At 43.3% G+C, this 21,119-nt stretch overlaps 3 protein-coding genes across 4 annotated transcripts; 2 read left to right on the top strand and 1 right to left on the bottom strand.

The window, feature by feature from the left end:
* Positions 1–687: 687 nt before the first annotated feature.
* ACTL6A (actin like 6A) lies at positions 688–10,470 on the top strand. Of its 2 annotated transcripts, none has more exons than XM_038145389.1 (14): positions 688–1,044; positions 1,837–1,913; positions 2,112–2,286; positions 2,643–2,743; positions 4,002–4,099; positions 4,784–4,878; positions 5,105–5,211; positions 5,294–5,383; positions 5,571–5,632; positions 5,957–6,071; positions 6,393–6,473; positions 7,411–7,506; positions 8,510–8,596; positions 9,185–10,470. In XM_038145389.1, the coding sequence occupies exons 1-14, from the start codon at positions 1,020–1,022 to the stop codon at positions 9,263–9,265; spliced, it is 1,290 nt and encodes a 429-aa protein (XP_038001317.1). In that variant the 5' UTR covers positions 688–1,019; the 3' UTR covers positions 9,266–10,470. The 2 variants fall into 2 exon arrangements, with proteins under 2 accessions (XP_038001317.1, XP_038001318.1); XM_038145390.1 differs by lacking the exon at positions 688–1,044 and adding an exon at positions 1,078–1,283.
* A 1,135-nt stretch (positions 10,471–11,605) lies between these two features.
* MRPL47 (mitochondrial ribosomal protein L47) lies at positions 11,606–16,108 on the bottom strand. Its single transcript, XM_038145391.1, has 7 exons — positions 15,622–16,108; positions 14,773–14,918; positions 14,138–14,198; positions 13,391–13,487; positions 12,696–12,826; positions 12,327–12,422; positions 11,606–11,903 (listed from the first exon to the last, which is right to left on the bottom strand). Exons 1-7 carry the CDS (start codon positions 16,071–16,073, stop codon positions 11,786–11,788), a joined length of 1,101 nt encoding a protein of 366 aa, XP_038001319.1. The 5' UTR covers positions 16,074–16,108; the 3' UTR covers positions 11,606–11,785.
* A 153-nt stretch (positions 16,109–16,261) lies between these two features.
* NDUFB5 (NADH:ubiquinone oxidoreductase subunit B5) lies at positions 16,262–20,125 on the top strand. The gene is made up of 6 exons (XM_038145392.1): positions 16,262–16,311; positions 16,534–16,666; positions 17,565–17,631; positions 18,259–18,320; positions 19,193–19,299; positions 19,875–20,125. Exons 1-6 carry the CDS (start codon positions 16,277–16,279, stop codon positions 19,993–19,995), a joined length of 525 nt encoding a protein of 174 aa, XP_038001320.1. The 5' UTR covers positions 16,262–16,276; the 3' UTR covers positions 19,996–20,125.
* Positions 20,126–21,119: the final 994 nt, after the last annotated feature.

Raw genomic sequence — 21,119 nt, 5'->3', positions numbered from 1 at the left:
GGCTCCTTTCCACAGTCCCGAAGTTTTGGAGTCATCCCGCTCCTCAGGTGGCAGCACGTTCGCCCTGCGAGCCCTCAGGATTCACAAGCCGCCTCTCCCCACTCCAGCAAACCCGGCAGCCTTCCCTATCTTCCCCACGTCCAGTTCTGGGCTCCTCAATACAAGAGGACAGGGAGCTCCTGGAGCCGCTGCAGCGGAGGATGATGAAGGGACTGGAGCGTTTCATGAGGAGAAGCTGAGGGAGCAGAGCCTCTTCAGCCTCGGGAGGAGGTGAGCTCAACAATGTCGGCAGGGAGGTGTCAGAGGATGGATCGGGCCCTTCTCAGGCGGTGCTGAGCAACAGAACAAGAGACACCGAGCAGAAACTGATGCACAGGAAGTTCCACCAGAACATGAGTAAGAACTTTCCTGTGCAATGACCGCTCACTAGAGCGGATTGCCCATAGAAGATGTGGAGTCGCCCTAACTGGAGATACCCCAGAACCCTGTGGACGCAGTCCTGTGCCACGTGCTCTGGGACGACCCTGCTGGCGCTGGGAAGTGCGACCAGAGGATGCACTGTGGTCCCTTCCCGCCTGAACCATTCTGTGATTCCTCTCACGGTACCCGGCTCACCTGCCCAGCTCCTCTCACCCCGCGCCTCCTCTGCCCTCACCCCGTCCCCTCCCGCCGCCGCTCCCCTCACACCGTCCCCCCCCGCCCTGCACTCCCTCGCCCGCCCGCCCTCCGCGTCCGGCTTCGGGATTGGCTGTCCGCGGCAAGGCCCCGCCTTCCGCCGGCCGGGATTGGTCGGTTCTGCCCGCGCGGCGCTGCCATTGGCGGGCGGGCGACGGCGCTGCGGGTCGGGCCGCGCCGCGGGCGGGGAGCGTGGCCGGGCCGCTTTTGTTGCTGGGTCGGCGGCGAGAGGAGCGGGCGGGGAGCGCGGGGCCCGCGGACACCGGGGCAGGCGGGGAGCGGGGCCGGGCGGCGCGGCGCGGGCACGGCGGACGGCGGGGCCGGGCCCGGGCCCAGCGGCAGCCATGAGCGGCGGCGTGTACGGGGGAGGTGAGTCCGGCGCCGCCCTCCCCTCCCCCGCCCCGCGAGGCGGCGCGTGCAGCCCCGGCGGGCGCTTCCCGCCTCCCTCAGCCCGGCCCGGCGCTGCCGCGGCCCCTCCGCGGCCCACGCGTGAGGAGGAGGAGGCGGCGGCGGGCCTTGTTTGTGTTGTTTGTGTCTCTCGCGGCCCCGAGGTGCCTCCGCCGGGGACCGCTCGCACCGCGGCCTTGGGCAGGATCCGCCGTACCAAGGTCCGGAGAAGGTCCCCGCACTTTGGGAGCCGGGTGTGGTTCTCCCGAGCCCCTCTGCACACCCCCTGTGACAACAGATCGTTTCCGACAGGTTTCCTTTAGGATGGGCATAGATCAGCAGGGATCGGGCCCGTAGGGATGGGCGCTTCGCGCTCTGACCCCTTCCCTCACAGTGTTGATGTTTTCAGTCCCACCTTCCTCATCCTCATCACCCGCGGGGGCTCCGGGCTCGCCTGGCTTCGTGTGGCTGTTAAACTAGAACTTTTTGAAAGTTTTATCTCGCGATCCGTTTAGCTGCTACTACGTTTTCCCTCTTCTACTAAAATTCTCTTCCTTACGCCAAACGGAGGGATTGCAATATCTCACTTAAAGCCTGTCTGCAGTTTTCCAACAGCTCTGGTAGCGGGAGTTCTGAGCAGAGAAGTTTGTCCTTGCTTTGTAAAAGATCCCTTGATTTGCTTGTCTTGCTTTCCCAGTAAAGCAGGCAGTGGGCAGGGAAAGGCCAGGTTTGCAGAAGAGCGTAATAACCATTCTTTATTAACAATCTTTTCAGATGAAGTTGGGGCTCTGGTTTTTGACATTGGCTCGTACACAGTGAGAGCAGGCTATGCAGGCGAGGACTGCCCAAAGGTGAGAGAATCTGTGCCTCGATGGAAATTCAACATGAATTTATGCCTTAAAAAGTTTTCTTTGTGAGTTACAACCCTTCTGAACACATTGGGGTTTGTTCTGACTGCATTGTGTAAATAAACTTGTGAATTTATGAGAAAAACACCAACTTCCAGAACATTACTAATCCTTATGTACTGCTTGCCTCTTGCCTTGCAGGTGGATTTTCCAACAGCCATTGGTGTGGTGCTGGAAAGGGACAATGGCAGCACTCTGATGGAGATAGATGGTGACAAAGGCAAACAAGGGGGCCCGACTTACTACATAGACACTAATGCCCTGAGAGTTCCACGGGAGAATATGGAAGCCATTTCACCATTAAAGAATGGAATGAGTATGGTGCTCTTGTGTTTTTCTGCCTGAATTTAAAATAGCAGGAAGTTATGGTCATGTTGACAGATGTTATGTACAGCAACAGAGGCTGTAAGAACAGATTCCTGGTTTACAAATAGCATGGAAATGTGGTTAGTTTTCACTGTTAGTGGGTTTTCAGCATAATTGTTGAAGTCATGGTGGTTGTGGAAGAAGAGAATTTTTTCTGCAGGTCTATTAGAGGAGGTGTATGTCTGCTAAGGACAGCTTTTGACTGAAGAGCTCTATGCAAAAAGCTAAATTGGAAAGCCTTTATGTGTTTATGAAATGAAGCAAAACTTAGAAGTAACTAACCTGTTTGTCTCAATGTTGTTACAGTTGAAGACTGGGATAGTTTCCAGGCAATTTTGGATCACACTTACAAGATGCATATTAAATCTGAAGCAAGTTTGCATCCTGTCCTTATGTCTGAAGCACCAGTGAGTAAAAGCAGCTGTGCATTTTGATAAGTCTTTTTGATAACTCTGTAAACATTAGTCCTGGATAAGTCTGACAATGGCTTGTGGGTGACAAGTGCTAAAACTTGGCTATAGAAATGACAATTTTAAAATACTTGGACAGCTTCTGGAAAATGTCTAAAAACCCCTCAATTTGAAATTGTTCGTATGAGTTGTATTAGAAAGTATTTACAATATGCTATTGTTTTTCACTTACTGAAAATAAGCCAAAAGTTAGAAAAAGAAATTTTACTGCCTAGAATAAAAAGAAAAAAGATGTTTGGATGTCTTATATATTAAGTTACACTTAATAAAATGCCATGAAAAATCTTGCTTCATTCAGCCTTACAAGTAATATTAAGTGACACAGAATAATATTTATAATGGTAAAGTTTCAATTTTTATGTCTTTGTTTCTGTAAGTTGTCCTGTAAGGTAGCTGAAGTGGATGAAAACAAATTTCTGGGAAAATCTGGACAAGGTTTCTGTCATTTTAAAATGTTCAGCATTTGAAGGTAGATCTTAAAGTCAGAGTAGAAAAGGTAGACCTGCCATACACAAGTGATGCCTTTCTTTAATAAAATCTTATGAAAAGGCTTTTCTTGAATTTCTTTGTTCCCTTGTGTTGTTGAATCACAGCTTGTGGAGTGTGGTTGAATTTGCAGTGGCTGTTTGGTGGCTCAGTGGGTGTCTGAATAGAGACATTCCCATTGAAATTCTCCTTAGAAACCTCATCTTACTTTGTTGTATTGGCTTGGAAAAAACTTCACATTTTCAATAATGTGCTGAATATTTGAGATCTAGCCTGGCTTAATCACAACTACAGTAGAACTGTAGAAAGGTACTTTGGGAACTGGAAAGTCTGGATTTATTTTTCTTCCCACTGGGCAAGTTCCTTCATGTATCTTCCCCCTTGTAATAGGCAGGGTGCTCGCTGTAGAGAGTTCTTTGGGAACTTGACACTGAAAGGGCTGCAGGAGTGTAAAGAAATCTATTGTAACAGGAAAGGTGTGTAGCACTTTTGTGTGATACATAAGCATTGATGTATTGTAGTATAAACGGAATGAAAAAGGTTGTAAGAAGCAAATAACTAGAAATCCATTTATGTAGAATTTTGGTAAGATTGGAAACTGTGGCTGCACTTTTTCTAATAACTTCTTTATTGTGTTAGCAGTCTATTAGTGTGCAAACACAGCTTCCTTTTGGTCACTTCCTTGTGGTTTGGGTTTATTATTTTTTAGTGGAATACCAGGGCAAAGCGTGAGAAACTGACGGAATTGATGTTTGAACACTACAACATCCCAGCGTTTTTCTTGTGTAAAACTGCTGTTCTGACAGCGTATCCTTTGAAATGTTTCGCTGCATGGTTTTATTTTCCTCCCCCCAGGAAATTATGGTAAATGTTTTCCAGGCAATTCTGAGTATAACAGCATGCCTAACTTTCTTCAAATTGATTTTTTCCATAAACATCCAGGGAGGAAGTAAACAAATGCATTTTCTGAACTTTAAGGCATTAGAGCTCATTTTTTAAGTTCTCCCAATCTGACTCTGTCCTTGGGGTCAAAGTCTTTTTTTTTAATTATGTTTTTTTCCCATTGTATACTGTGGATAAGAATATTACAGACCTGAAATGGTGGTGTCCACACTACTAAATATGGTAATTAGAGCTTGACGATTTCATAGCCTTAAGAAGAATATTTGTAATTATTTTAAACTAATAATATGTTTCCAGCTTCGAGTCTAAATGAGTTGGATGTACTTAGAGCTTGCTGCTTAGTAGTGGCATGAAGTCTCACCCTTGTGCCTCCAAAGCTTGAGTTAGTTCACAGATGGAGGTTAAATGCTGCTCTCTTTATGAGATTGTGCACAGAAAGATGGTACACACTGGAAAAAATGACAAATCCCTTTGTAGAGGCAAGGAATAACATGTCGGGGTCCTCATTCCTAGTTATGATTTAATTGCATGGCAGCACTTTTTTTCTAAAGTGAAAATTACAATGTTTTCCTTAATCACTTTGACTAGTTTTGCTAATGGGAGATCTACAGGTCTCATCTTGGATAGTGGAGCAACACACACCACTGCTATTCCCGTGCATGATGGATATGTACTTCAGCAAGGTACAAACTTTCATGGGTAACAGCACTGCAGTATCAAGCGATTAGAATGATTTCTGTTTGTACAGTTTTGTTACTGCTTTTACATCTCTGTGCCCCCTTAAAAAGGAAAAAAAAAAAAACCCTGATAGTGTTCACTGACAAATAGTTGGGAGAGTCTGTTCATGATTTGGATACTTTCCAGAGGAGTTGTTTTGTTTTTATTTTGGATCCCCTCTTTGCCTTCTAGGTATTGTAAAATCACCACTTGCAGGAGACTTTATCACTATGCAGTGCCGGGAGTTGTTTCAGGAAATGAACGTAGAGATAATTCCTCCATATATGATTGCTTCAAAGGTGGGAAAAGAACTTTATTTGAGAAGTGTCTTGGGGAGAGGCTTAAATGTTTACCTGATGATTTTGTACCCTACAATCTCAGGAGGCAGTACGTGAGGGGTCGCCAGCAAATTGGAAGAGAAAAGAGAAGTTGCCCCAGGTCACCAGGTCTTGGCACAACTACATGTGTAATGTAAGTAGGTCATTCCTCCTGCTCTCACCTCCCCCGAGGGTTCCATAAATAAGTTTTGTTTGCAAGTGTATCAGTGTTTTCTCTTGAAGAATGAGAAAAATCTTTGAAAAGTTTTTACCAATTCTATAAATTTTATAAAACTGAAGAATAAAATTAATATGAATTCTTGTTATTTTTAACTCCACAGTGTGTCATTCAGGACTTCCAGGCTTCTGTCCTCCAAGTATCTGATTCAACCTATGATGAACAGTATGTTACTTTCTTCTATCTTGTAAAATCAGTCACCATTTGTGTGTGTGGTGCTCAGCCTATTCATTGCTGTTGACTGGTTTTGTTATGGAAAAAGGTTTTATCTAAAAATTGATGATTTATGGAAGTAGGAGTACTGCATATACCCAGGTGATAGTTTTTTGTTGAATATTCCAAGATGAGATCATATTAAATATTATTGGAAGTGTAAGTCTTATGAATCACGGTATTCCCATTGGAACTGTAGTTTATAACACTGCTTAGATAACTTGACATCCTGTTTAGAGAGCACTTTAATGTGTTGCTTTCTGTCTGTTGCTCCAGGGTGGCAGCACAGATGCCAACAGTTCATTACGAGTTCCCCAACGGCTACAACTGTGACTTTGGTGCCGAGCGTCTGAAAATTCCTGAGGGATTGTTTGACCCTTCCAATGTAAAGGTAAAACCACTGTGATAGCTGTGATAGGAAGGCCCTGCATGATTAGGCTCTCACATGGCACATTTTTAATTTTGTGATGTGGATGTGTTTGCACTGTGGGGTTCTCCTGGGGGTAGAATTTGCCTGTCTAGAATTGTGGCTGGGGAAGGATGAAATGTTCAAATTGGGTGGTGATGGAAAAAGAGGGATATTTTTGTTCCTTCCTTAACAAAATGCTTAGCTCCCTCTCCAGTAATACTTGTAAAATTCAGCTCATTCAGGGCTTTTCTATGCCTTACTCTCTTGAAGCAGTGATGCGTAGATTCCTGATTTTCCCTGCAGGGTTTATCTGGTAACACGATGCTGGGTGTGAGCCACGTTGTCACAACAAGCGTTGGAATGTGTGATATAGATATCAGGCCGGTAAGTGCTACTCAGCCAGGCAGTATTTTAAGGCATAGATATTTCTGTGCCAATACATGTTTTTGGGACTAGAACAGCAAAGGGAAGAGATTTCCCAGGATAATGATAAATATGTTAGAATAATTCTGTAAGTATTATATATTTGTATATAGGGATATGTACGATATGTACCATTAATGTTTTCTCTTACAAAATGTTAAATCAGGACCTTTTACTTAGTGTTTCTACCCATACTTAAAAATTTGATGCACAGATTTTGTGGCTGGCACTGCATAATTTGGATTGGACTGGCTTCAGATAAACGTTTATCTTTGTAACTCGGAGTGTTATCTTCAGATTTTTAGGCATCGTTATGTTTAGAACATACATGGAATTTATAAAGAGGAGAAGTTCTACAGGAAAACCATTATTTTTAAAATTCATGTGCTGTCTTTCTCTGGTGTCAGTTTGATACAGATTGCTTGAGAGTTCTTTCAGCGATTTTTTTTTCTGTTAACCAGTGTGTGAGGAGGGTTTAGTGGGCTGGGCCATGGTGTGTGTTCACCAGCTGCAGCAGTAGTGAGATAGAAAACTGCTGCAGGGCCGTGGGGTTTTCTTTTGAGGTTGCATTCAGCTGTAAAAACCTCAACAGTTTGCACACAGGGGAGATCTGCAGGTTGAGGGTTCTCCATAGTAGAAATTGTTCAGTGAAATCATGTAGAACATATGGCTTCTACCTTCCTTTTACAGTTTAATATTAAATGCCTTGCAATATTTTTAAGTGATTAAATAATAAATATAATTGGGAGAGGTAATACTGTTGGCATCAAGTGATGTATTATTGTGTTGACTATGCATACTCATGCCACCTCTCTCTACTGTGAGAAAGAGCCGTTTTCAGAACGATTTCCAAGTCAAATCTCCAGGTTTGGTTTATTTATTTTTTTTCTCTTTTTAGGGTCTCTATGGCAGTGTGATTGTAGCAGGAGGAAACACTCTAATACAGAGTTTCACAGACAGATTGAACAGGGAGCTGTCTCAGAAAACCCCACCGGTAAACCAACTCTTTCCATTGCTACATTGAGTACTTAACATTTTACTTTTCCTGCCACATAAGTACACAAGGATATTGTGGCTTTGATATTCCTAGGAACCTGACAGCTGAATAGATTTCTGCAGGGTTAAGAAACCTCCCTCTCTAAAGAAAAGAAAGAATTCTTGAAGAGTTTCACACAGAATAAACTCCAGTAAATTCTTTGAGTATTTTACTGCTCCACTCTTGCTTTCAGATTGTGATCCTAAGTTCTGCAATTGTCCCCCAGCAACAGCCAGTATTTCTCTTGATGGTCTCTCTTTTGAAGTGTTGCTGACTAACTTGAGGCACATTCAGTCATTCTGCCTGAGGTCACTTTGTTGTGGCACTTGTTTTTCCTTGATTCTGCAGACAACCTAAATCATCAGGTTTTGTCTATGAGTAACATATTTACATATTTTTTAATCAATTGATGTTGAAGAAAGTATTGATACCTTGCATCTGAGAGTAGATACCGATTATGATATTTCATGAATTTTAGTATTCAAGCAAAAATGTTCTGCTTGGGACAACTCTGTAATGATGAATGTTAGGAGAAACTGAGAAATATATTCACTGCTTATAATAGCTGAGTAGGAGCCCATTGAAATTCAAAGATTTTATTGCTCTAAGGCATTTTGAAAGCAAAAGGATTGAATGGATCCAAATAAGAGCAGATGACTTAACTCTAGCAATGTAAGTCATTTCAGTCCCAGTGCAGTGGAGATGACACTATACACTGTGGGATTGTTGCTCTCCACCTGCCCCATTCCTTGCCTTAACCATTTGCTGTTGGGAGACAAGGTAAAAACCGTATTTCCTGTTTCACTGTGGCTGTTTTGAATTGTAAATGCAGGGCAGATGAGCAGTATTGCAGATGTACTAAAATGGACCTTTTTCAGCTGCATATTGGTATAGACACCAGGTTCCTAAAGGTCACCAGCTGACATTTGTGTGATGCTTGTTTTGCTCCTTCTCTGTGCAGAGCATGCGCCTGAAGTTGATAGCTAACAACACCACTGTGGAGAGGAGGTTCAGCTCGTGGATTGGGGGCTCCATTTTGGCTTCTTTGGTTAGTAAACCTGTTACTTTGTTGCTGTGCTGAACAGCACTGCCACCCAGACATCTGATTGCCCAGAAGTGTGCATTGCAGAGTCTCTCCTACATAATCATAATCTTGGCTATCCTCATGGTAAGGGGAAGAGAATCTATTTTAGAGAGGCGTGAGTGTTTCCAGTGACAACATATCCTGCCATGTTCTCCCATTTTTAATGGCAAGGTAAAACCTTGAAATACAAGTACTTTCTCTAGACTGTATCTAGTAGACCATGAAAGTAGCAAACCTGTTTCTGCATCATATTCCTGAGGTTCATTCTATGGGTAACTGAGCACTGAAATGCTTTTTGGGGGTTAATTTATCATCATGGGAAAGGGAGACTGGAATCAGCATTTGGTGCTGCACTTCCTGTCTTGAGTTCAATCCCTTAGCAATAAAACTCAAGGAAGAGTCAGTTAAGCAGGTCAAGTCCTAATACTTCATTTAATGTAAGGACTTGCTTGTTTTCCCTCCTAGGAAAACCTGCTAATCATAAATCAATTAGCCATCATTTGTGTTCTGATATTTTTTTTGTGTGTTGCTTTTGTTTCTTTATTTTTGTAGGGTACTTTCCAGCAGATGTGGATTTCTAAACAAGAATATGAAGAAGGAGGGAAACAGTGTGTAGAAAGAAAATGTCCTTAGACCTCTTTACTGTGAAAACTGCTGCCTGCTCGGTGCTCCTTCTGTTTTATAGCTTTAGCATACTCAGGAATGGGATGGACTCCTTTTTGTAGGAAGTTTATATTGGGTTTTTTGCATAATTCAAGCTCCATTTTAACAAAGTTAGAAATTTTCAGAGACCTAATTGGTACTATAATAGAAAAAGGATGTTTACGTCCCTTGTAAAGCAATAATTCCTGTAACAAGCATTTTATAATTTTGTATAAATGTCTATTTTCTCTAGTATCTTTTCCTGGGAACAGCTTTACAGGTTAGCTAATAGATAGAGGCATAATCTTGCAAATACCTGTGCTTATTTATTAATTATTTCTTGTCTAATTTCTTGTCTACTTTCACATACTAGTCTTCCTTGCTGGTACTTTGGCCTTAAATTGCTCTTATTTTTCTCTTAAAAAATAAAATTTGGTCTTTTATATTTGAGCAAGCTTGTGAGTACTTGCAGAGAAAGTTACTCTGCTGTTTTAAAAGTTGAAAGTTTGTATTCAGCAATCTATTTTAGTGTAAACTTTTACTGTATCACAGAAATGTTACATTCCATGGAGTGAATGTTATATTAAGCACTGGTTTGTTAATTTTTTTATTACAGAGCAGTTTCATTTCAGTAAGCAAGCAATGCTTTCCACCTGATGTCTAAGAATGTATTTAATGCCTTTGTGATGTTGGTGAGAAGCAAAGCCTGTTGGAGACAGGGAGATTGAGACAGAGAATTGCCTCTCCAAGACTGGGAGCAGAGTCAGAAGCTTTCAGTGCTTGACCCTGCTGCAGGGAGCCCCAAGTGCTGTGTGCTCATGGCTGGTGTGGCTCCCCCTGTGCCTCCCAGCAGCGTCTGTAAGTGCCTGTTTTTGCAGGGGGAAGGTGCACTCAGGGTCACAGGAATGGGGATGACTTCTTTTTTCAGCAGGAATTGGCTGTCAAGACGCAGCTCAATGTTGCTTTTAAGCTTAATTTACAATGGTGTGATGGTCTGTTTGGAGACACAATGAAGTTTTGCTCCTTATCTCAAAAGCTGTGGAAAACCAAATAGCATTTAACCGATCTAAAAAAAAAGAAACAGTACTGCTACATTTTTGTATCCTAGAAGATCATGTGGGTAAATAATTATGAGGCCTCTATTTGAAAAGTTTCACATTACCTCCAAATAATAAAGTAATTTATCAAACCAATCTGCTTTTGTCTTATCATGAGAATGTTGAGTTGCTCTTTAGACAAAGTTGCTTGATCAGATTTTCAAGGCTATTGACAAACCATATTTCTCTTGCAAAATGAGGCAAACTGCAAAGTCACCAGCTCTTGTCATTGTGGAAGAAAGACTCAGTCCAGCTTCCATTCAGGTGGAACATGGAACACAACTGAACTGCTGCCTCAGTGCACTGCAGTGAGTGGTGGTTTTAAGCTTTCCTTCTGTGGCATGCTTAGATTTCATTATGCCAAATCAGCTTTTATCTTCTGTTTCTCTTAAAAGAATTGCAGTAGATTAGTAATATCTGCTAAGGTTCCAGCAGCACGGGGAGAGCAAAACAACTGCTGGAGGTTTTTTCACACTAAAGATTCTGAGTTTAAAGAGTGGGAATTTTGTGTGATGCAGAGGAGTAAGTGAAGGTCCAAATGATGGAGATAGATACTCTCAGGAAACAGCACTGGTTCCCTTGCAGTGTTTTACCACATTATACTGCTGAGCACATTTGCTTCCTTTTTGACTTTAGATTTCTAGATGACCACATGTGGAGTTAAAAGCTTTCCTGAAATGAAAGATGAAGGTGTTTCCATCAACTGAGAGCAACAGCAGTACCTACTTCAATTTCACAGAAGACTCTTGCAGCCTTCTTTCAAACATTTTGCACTGTGCAAAAAAGCATTGTACAATAAGTGTTTGAATTGTCACAGAAATCAAGGTAGGACAACTGTATCAGAAGTTCCCATGCTGAGTATTTCAGACTTTCTAAGAAGCCAAACTTAAAGCAGTGGAAAAAATTCCTGATAGCAGACCAAAGAGCCCATTTATGCAGAGAGCAAATACACCTTGCATAGCTTACCTGTAACTCGGGGAAAATATTCAGGAAAGCAGCAGGAAAAATATGATCAGGGAAAAGGCTCATATGTGAGCTTCAGATGCTCTCATGTTTCTGTCTGGTTTTAATGCACATTTGTTCAACTAAACCAGGTAACTATTACCCCTACACTTGTTACTGGCAGCTGGCACTCCGTGGCTGATCTTCACTGTCCCTAATGTATGCCTCACTCTTGTAACAGCTGGCTAACACAACATTGGTTCCTCAAAACGTGAGAGATCAGATGATTTGAGTTAGGCACCATAGCTGCTTTTTAATTCCAGATCACAAGTTTAATTAAAGTCAAATGTTGTATTAAAAACAAAAAAAAGATGGAGACTCTGGAATGCTCAGTGGAGTTGTTTGTGGTTCCAGAACATGATTCATGTTCCACAGACACCTGATCAGTTGCTTGCAGTGCTCTTCCAGCCTGCTACTGGCTCTGGGATTTCACAGCAATGTCAGGGAACTTCCTTTCCAAGACCTTCCGCCTCGTCCTCTCCAGGCTCTGCTGCCTTGCCCTTTTCCGTAAGGCTTTTTCAAGTCTGAGTCTGAAACGGAGAAGTTGGTGTGGTTCATTTCCAGTCAGCTTGAGACAACTTTAATGAGCTCCCCCCCTCAGTCATACAGAGGCACTCAGTGATTAACAACTTCATATTCATTTGCTTCTGGTAAGTACAAAAGCCTGTAGAGTAATATTTTTACTTTGCTTATGAATACTATGGAAGTTCAGCTTCTAGGAGGATTTTTGATATTCTGCACTTGCAGTCACTTTTACAGTGCTACTGCATAACCAATGTACCTTAGTAACTAAGGTGGGAACAGAAAAAAAGAAACAGAGCAAGCTGTAATTTAAATAGTCTAATTTTCAGTCTAGTAGCTGAAAACGAAAAGATTACAGCTATTTTTTTCCCTTTAAATTGGAATAAGGACATAAACAGATCAGAAGATAACTTTCAATGTCAAAATCTTACCTGATGAAGTGATTCACGTGAGGCAAGTAATAGAATCTCTTCTTTTTGTGTTTTTTGTTCAAGTGCCATGGTATTGGCCATTCCTTGTAACTGTACCTGTTGGAGACAGATAAAAATGATTACAGAATGTATATGTTGTTTTAATTCTAGGATTTTACGTTTCTCTTGGTTTCAAGTACAGTGAAAGTGGTCTGGGAGATGGCAGAATTTGTATGTGGGTATCTATTTCCAGCTCTTGCTGGTTTGGTTTGTAACTGTGTCTCCTGTGTTCTGTACAGTCTATGCATCCTTCCTTGATCAGATAAGGATTTTCTGGGAGAGAGACACCACAAGAAAAACTCACACATTAAAAAAGAAGGTTCTCCATACCAGAAGGTGCGTCCCAGGAAGTCCTGTCTCCACTCGCCAGGGACTGGCTTTTCATGGCCCGTTTGTAAAAGCCTCAAAGCAATTTCTCTTTCTCTGACAACCAAGTCTATATTTTTCATAGATGTTTCTACCTGGAAATGGTAAAAATTTCAGGATGCACCAACAAAAAACAATGCTGAAAATTTAAAAGATCTCTAAGACAAAATTTAAAGGGAAAACAAGGTAAAACATGCTGGAGTTGGATCATGAGTTCTCTCTCAGCAGGCCCTGTGTACTAGAACAGTAAGGAATGGGTGCTTCAACAATCTAATTTGACAGCAGGACAGATAGGAAATAACTGACAGTCTGATACTTGATTAAAGACCAGCTCGGTGATGCATAAAGCCAGATCTGATGCAGAAGTAGGAAGCTCTGAGGCCGGGGTCAGAAGGAAGCAGGAGAAGCAAACAGAAGATTTGCTTATGGTTTGTAGTGTCTGTTGTTATTTCAGTTTTCACTGGAGTCTGGTCACAGCCCCAGCAATGCCCACTGGACAATGAGAAAGCTGCCTCGACCAAATTATGACTTGAGCAGTTAGTGCATACACTAAAATCAGGGAAATAATTTTAAGAAAAAGGTCTTTAACAAGTTTACAAACACTCGATCTTTCAGCAGTTTTTAAGAGTTACAGTTTTTATGTAGCATGAAAAAGGCACCTTTTCTAAGCGCTCTGGACTTGGCATAGGCTTGCGCTGTCGTTTGGACTCTTGCTCTAAAGTTAAGAGCATGTTCTTTTCTTTCAGCAGGACATACCTGGAGCAGAAAGCACAGTAATTCAAAAATGACTTTGGCATAGCTAAGCAGTTATTCACTTACTATCTGTAATCCCAAAGCCTGCTGGCTTCATATAATGAAACGAAAGAGGAGAATGAGGCAGACAGGTTTACTTAGTCTGGAGTAAGGAGGGCTTAGGAGGGAGGAGTTTAACACTGAGTTGTTTTCCACTACCTGGACAGAGCCAGATTCTTCTTTGTACACATGAAAAGGACGAGACAAAGGAAGGAAGAAGCTGTTCACAGTAATAATTAAGTTCAGCATGAACTTAATCCAGCTTCAGAAACTTCCAAAATAGAAGAAATGCAGGCCTGAGCACCCTGATGGAATGAAGTGCCCACCCCACCAGAAGGCACTGACAGCCAAGTCTGTCCCACTCAAACAACCCCCAGAGGGTTTGTACTGAACCTGAGCCCTCTGAACTAGACACAGCCGTGCCACAGGCACCTGCAGTGCAGCTTCTGTGCTCCGAGCAGGGCCAGACCAGGGCTGTGCCAAGCCCCAAGCTGGCTGGAGCCTGCAGAGCTCTGTACCAGACTAAAGCTCCTGGATCATGAATTCACAGCCACATTTTATTGAAAAGTGCAGAGCTGCTCTGAAGGAAGAGAAGCTTCTAAACTAAAACTTACCAAAGTTTGTGCAAGTCTTCACTACTCTTGCCCCTTAGCTGCTTTATATTCCATGAATCCCCTGTGAAAGATAAAAAACCCACCATTAATTTAATGAAACAAAGTTCTCTTATTCTGGAAAATAAGAAGTGCTTTTATTAGGCTCAGCTGACACAACAGTATAAAGACCACTTTTAAAATACCACTGCTTGGACAGCCATTCTTGAAGGATATTCAGCTTTGCTTTTAAAATACAGTACAAAAAGGCAATTATATGTAGTGGTTAATTGTGCTTGTAAAAGGCTGGGAATACAGAAAGCTGTCAGATAAATCTTTACACTGAACTAATTTTCTTCCATAGTACTTATATTTCATCAAAGCACATCTCTTCTGGGATACACTCTCACTTCAGAGCAAGGCAGAGGATTTACAGCAAAACATTTTGTTGCACAGTTGCTGTTTGCTTTTATAAACACTGAACACACACACACATACACAGCAAAAATTAACAGGCATCAAGATGCACAAGTGGATGTATGTACACATACACAGAAAAATAAGTTTTACGTTGCTAAGATTGCTCCCTATAAAGCAAAAAAAAACCAGGTCCGATTTCAGCTCAAAGATCACTATCAGAAATGCTAAATATAACTCACCAGACTTCACACTTTTTTCCCCCCAGTTTCCTGGATCATCAAAAAACTCCTCCAGACCTCTCCGAGACACGGTTGTGTGCAGGAACTTCACCTGATGGAGGATCTCAATTTTTGGTGGGTTCTTGTGGTACAGATTCAGTGCCATCCTGCATAAAAGTTAGAAGGAAAACTGTGTATGATAGGAAAAATAATATTCTGCTAAATGAGAATGTTTGTTTCATTCACAAAGGCACATGTCCTGCAGATCACAGCGTGTGGGGAAAAAGCAGAGTTTTGGTTAGTCACAAAGATGTCATCTTGGTGTTTTCTCCTCCCCCTCATCTCATCTAATTATCAAATTCCTATACTTTGATAAATAACAATTAAAAATTAAGGAATAAATCTGAGCTATGCTCAGCTATGCTGTACAAGAGTACATCATAGAAGCACAGACCTTCTAGCATTGGAAAGGACCTCTGGAGATCATGCAGTCCAACACCCCTGCCGAAGCAGGGTCACCTGGAGAGGGTGACACAGGAACGCTCCCGGGTGGCTTTGGGCCGTCTCCAGAGGGGGAGAATCCACGCCCTCCCCCGGGGCCTCAGTGGCAAAAGCCGTGGGCAGCCGGCAAAGCACAAAACCCACAGCACAACGCCTGCAGGGTTCCACAGGCCCGGGGAACCGCTTGGTGCTGCCCTCACACGCTGCCTGCGGCCACACACCACGCCGCAGCCCTCAGGCTGGCGGAGCCGGGACGCACGGACACCGGGACGCACGGACACCCGCCTCCCGCCACAGGCTCTCCTTCCTCCCGGGAACCGCGCCCGCCCCTCCGTGCCTGAGCCCGAGTCCGCCCGGCGCAGTGCGTACCCGGGGAGTCCCGGCCGAGCCCGGGGCAGGCGGAGCGCGGCCGTGAGGCTCCGGCCCAGCGCGGCCATGGCCGCCATCGCCCCGCGTCCTCCCACGGCGCCGGGGGCACGGGGCGGGAGCTGCCCTTTTCCAAGATGGCGCCTGCCCGGCCTCACCCGCGCTCTCCCGCCGCACATGGAGCGCAGGGAAGGCTCTGCCCTTTTCCAACATGGCGCCCGCGCGGCTTCACCTCCAAGCCATCCCTGTGCGCCGGGGGCACTGGGAAGGCTTTGCCCTTTCCCATGATGGCGGTCGCCGGCTTCACCCCGCGGCGGGAAGCGGCGCCGCCGGCCCCGCCCCGTGCCAGCCCCAGCCATGGCGGCCATGAGCCTGGTGCTGCGGGCGGCCGCGGCCTGGGCGGCGCGGCGGGCGGGCAGCGCCGGGACCACCGGGATCGCCCGGACCACCGGCATCACCGGGATCGCCCCCCGCCTCCCCGGCACCCTCGGTACGGCCCCGGCGGGGCAGCGGCGGGGCGGGCGCGGCGGGGGCCAGGTGACCTTGCGGAGCGGGGCAGCGGTGCCCTCACGGAGGCCGCGGGAGGGCCGGGGGCCGAGCAGGTGCAGCCTTGTGTCCCCGTTCCTGTGAAAAACTGCCGGGTTTGGCTAAAAAATGGATGGAAACGGGCGGGAGGCCGACCCTCCTGGCTTTGTAATTGTCCATTTACTCGGCTCTGTGTGGTGACATTCACTGATTCGTGTGTTGGTGCTTACAATGGGCATAGACCTCCGTCTATAGTTAGAGGAAAAAGAGGTTCATGCTAACAAAATACGAAATTGCCTCAGGCGAGCTGCAGAAAACTCAGCTGCTCATGTGCACTCTGCTGTTCTTTTTTCCTTTCCTCACGTATGTTTGACCTTGTCTTGGCGTAAGCACCAATGGGGCACAAAACCATAATACTCTGGTTCAATTTCCAGTTCCTGTACGACACAGTGGTGACCATGGGAAGAGAATGTTTATCATCAAGGCAACAAGTTTTTATGATTCCCGATTTCTGAGCTTGTTGGTGAGTTAAAAATCAAATGTATTGCATTGAGTGTAGCACATCACTTGCAAATGGTGTAAGAGTGTCTAAAATACAATTTCCTTTGTTGTTTATGCGACAGCATCTAAAATGTGGCTGGCACTATTTACAGAAACAAGAATTTCAGGTCCTCTTTAAGAATTTTTTGGTCATATGCTGTTAAATCAGGGCCAGATGAAGTTCAAAGACTGGCTATATAGCAAAGGTTGTGATAGGTATTTAAATTACTGCTGTAGTAGCATTCTTAAATTACATGTCTGTGTTCATATATGCATGACCCACAAATGCTTTCTGCTCCATCCTCCTTTTTGAAACCTATCAGTTACTCTTCTGCAGGGTTTGCCTTCACTTATCTACACCACTAACAGCAGAGGTGAGATTTAGGAAGCCTGACCTGAGTTTGACCCCTCCAAAGTCAGGTTTTGGATAAATCCTTTTATAAGCAGCAAGAGCTGATTCGATACAACTCCCTTCATGTGATCAGGACTCCTTTCTCTGCCTTCCTCAGCTACAGTGGCTGCACTGGTGTTGGATTCTTGCTTTGCTCAGTGCTGATTGCATCTGGAACCAGCCATGGCAAGATGCTGAGGCAGATTTCAGGGAGGCGTTGCTGTTTGCTGCTGCACAGACTGACCCCACTGGGAGATGGGAACTGACCTGAACGGGCTCAGGGGCTGACACAGCATCACTTTTGTGTGTTCTGGTTCAGTAATGAACTCACTGCAATCAGCAGCGTTTACACACAACATCCCTTTCCAACCTGGAAATGCAAATCTCAGAGTTATTGGCTGTTCCACTATTCTCAGATATTTTCAGATCTCATGTAAATTTTGTCAGGGTTCTGAGTTTCCCACACTGACTGTTTTTATCCCCTCTACAGAGATTCTATTTATTCCTGACGGGAATACCAGTGGCTGTGCTCTTAACATATATCAACATCTTTATTGGTGAGTGCTCTGTCAGGGCTAAGCAAAGTACAGTCAGAGTTATTAGATGGGAATTAAGCAAGCTGGACAGAGAAAAAGGGCTCTTTTAGGGCTCTCCTTGGAAGACCATGGAATAGGCCTAACAAATAAAAAGCAAAAAACCAAACCCAAACATTCTCTCTTCCGGCAGTCTTTCAAACATCAGTGAAGTTTAGTAACTTGCTTTAACAAGGCTGCAACTCTGGCTTTTTATCTAGCAAAGATGCCAAAATTCTGCTTGGCAATACATGTGTTAAATCTACCACTGTAATGATATGTAATTAATTTAATAGAGAAATCAGGAAAAGTCCATGCTTTCAGCTCCTGTACTTCAAAAGGTATTTCTGTGGACTTGATCCGAGTTGTTTCTGCTGTATAGCTGCTAATTTTACCCTTTTGGTGTGTCACTTAAAATCTGTGAGTAGATACTTGCAGTGTGATGGACCTGCAAAAATTGCAAGTTCACTTTTTCTGAGTAGAGCTCACACTGAGGGATTTAGTACTCTCTATGTGGAATAATGATCTTTTCCTTATCTGAAAAGCAGAATATAAGGTAGCTTTGGAAAATAATCACAGAGTTAAACATTCCTCCCCTCCTTTCCTTGTCAGGTGAAGCTGAACTTGCAGAGATTCCTGAAGGTTATGTTCCAGAGCACTGGGAATACTACAAAGTGAGTGTAACATGTAAAAGGGTGGGCATGTTATGGACAGCCTTTCTCTTGATGATACTTTTGGGAGTAAAATGAACGGAGTATGATGATGTCTGTCAGTGTAGTAAAACTCAAATAGTGCAGTTCTGATTTTGGTAAACTTTTTTGTGGCTCTATGGAACATGTAAAAGGCTGTAGAAAATCTTAATGACACAAGCAAAGGCAAATGCTGTGTATGCAGTAAACTGCTGAAACTGTATGCCAAGAATTTTTCTATAATATTCCTAAATAGTAAGGAAAGTCCTCTGCATTCATACCATGCAGGTTCTGTCTTTATTTTTTTTCTACAATGTCTTAAGAAACTGGAGTTTAAAGTGACATTTCTTTCTTTTGTTTTGAAGTCCCATATCACACACACTTTCAAATCTAGAACTGAAGATTTTTATAGTCACAAACTCAAGGTTGTATGGTTTCAATTTAATTGTATTTTCTTAAAATTAGTCCCTGGCTTCTTGTTGCAAGCATTGTTTTGTTTCTGATAGAAAGTAATTGAATTCAGCAATATGATTGTGACTGTTTCAACTCATTTAGACTTTTGTTCCTAGTGAAATGCCCTCTATGTGGAAGCAAAATTGTGAAACTATTTTTTGCTGCAGAACAGTCATCTGCAGGTCATCTTGGCATTAAGGATTGCAAAAGAAATATGACTTTTTAGGGTTCTGATCTCACAAGTACTTGTGCATGTTTGTAACTTCACATGATGTAACTTTACATGTTATGATTTGAACGGCAGCACTCATGGTGTCCATGACATCTTTTCAGGACTGTGGATATACAAAGTGACATTTCTGCTTGGAAATTGCACAGACAATCTCTGCTGTTTTGTTTTCCAGCACCCCATAACCCGCTGGATAGCTCGTTATGTACTTGACTCCCCTGAGAAGAATTATGAGAAGGACATGGCCCTGCTTGATGTGGAAGTGAGGAAATCTGAACTCAGGTATGCTCTGTAGTTGGGGGGGTTAAAATCCTGGTCCATACTGTAGCTGACTCTTGGATTTTGCATGACATACTGAGCTGGATGCTGACATGAAGTGCTTTCATGTGTCCCCTGGGTGCTGCCTGCCCTGGCTGCTGCCAGAGTGGAGTCACAGGATCTGTTATCGCTGCCCTCTCAGGATTCAGGTTACCAGAACAATCCAAGGGCAGGGGGTCTTCAAAACACTTAGTATGTATAAAGGTGTAGCTCTGTCTTCCTGAATCAGCAAATGGAGCTCTTTCTGCCCCTGCTAATGCTCGCAGCTTAGAGAAGAACCTGTGATAAAACTGCCCGTATTTTTATTACTCCTTTCTGGAATGGCTTGCTGAAACCACCCCCGCCCCCCCCCCCCCCCCAAAAAAAAATCCAAAATTAAAAGATTTAATAGCTCATGTCTTAGCTGAACCCTTCATGTTTTGGTCAAACCTGTGTTTCAGCAGTATTTATAAACCATTGATGCTAAAATCATTGCTTTGTCAGTAATGCTCATAATCAACAAACTTCATGCTGAGGGTGTCTCTTGCCTTTTTTTTTAGGCTGCTGGAGTTGGAGGCACGCAGACTGATGAGACACCGGGGAGATGGGCCTTGGTACCATTATGAAACACCTGACAAAAATCTTGTTGACAATTCTATGAAAGCCACACCTGACAATTAAATAATTTTAGGCAGTGTGCAAGGTCTTCAGTGCATTCTGACAAGTTGTGACTGCGCTGTGGAACAGACATCCTGCTGTTTGCTGATGGAAATGAATAAACAGTGTTTGTGTTGATTCCAGTATCATGAAAGAAACTGTGTGGCAGTTTAGCTCATACAGCTGTTAAAGCTGTTAATCAGTGAAAATGCTTTATGTCAAGTGCCAACAATCACCCCTTTCCTTCAGAACATATGTACACGAAACAAGTTGGTAATAGTAGTTTTCATTTTGGGATTTCTAGTGTTTATAGTTTTAAGTGAAAGATACAAGAAGCTAAGGGTTTTTTGCTTTCTCAATGTTTTGTGTCAGGTAATTGGTGGAAGATGAACTAAATAGGAAAAGTACCTTCACACAATACCTGCCATGCATTTTCAGAACTGTATAGCTGTTCTTCCAACATCACTTCTGGCAACTCCTTAGGGAATATGAAGAGTTCTCTCATCACCTGGCAGGTTTTTGCCACTAGAGGGATGTGTTTCATCAGGGTCTACAGGCCATGGCACTCTTTCTTTTAAATTTCTCAGGAGTGATGGAAAGTGCCTCTTACAGTTTGTGACTCTGAATTATCTGTCCATATTCAAAATCCTCATTTTTAAAAGGAAATAAGCTCAAACTATACCCATATCATCTAGTGATTTGAAACTTAGAAGTCTATGTTTTTTTTACATTAGGCAACACTGCATGGACTATTTTAAGCAAAAACTGCCTTGTTTGCTGTTTCCTGGCACTGCCAAACATGAGAAAGACATTGATTTTCTATCAGTGCTTTGCTTGTCCTTTTTTGATAGAGCAGTCTTTCAGGTTAGATGGCTCATATGTCTTATGGCTCTCATTGTTTATAAATGCTGAGTTATTAATAAGAGAAGCCATTAAAAAAGCACGAAGTCTCCTAAGGTAAAATAAACCTGTCTGACCCTGCATTAGTGTTTTTTATCTAGCATCCAATGATGCTTGCAAGTCTGATGTAATGTCTGTTTTTCAGTAAGCCTAAAACCACTCCATGGACATCACAATCTGCCCTCAGTGTTTCAAATTGTTCCCAACACTTGATTTTTCAGTAGTAAAAATTGCTGAGAACACTGTGC

Source organism: Motacilla alba, chromosome 9 (assembly GCF_015832195.1).
Source record: "Motacilla alba alba isolate MOTALB_02 chromosome 9, Motacilla_alba_V1.0_pri, whole genome shotgun sequence".
Lineage (NCBI taxonomy): Eukaryota > Metazoa > Chordata > Aves > Passeriformes > Motacillidae > Motacilla > Motacilla alba.
This window is presented reverse-complemented; position numbering and strand designations above follow the sequence as displayed.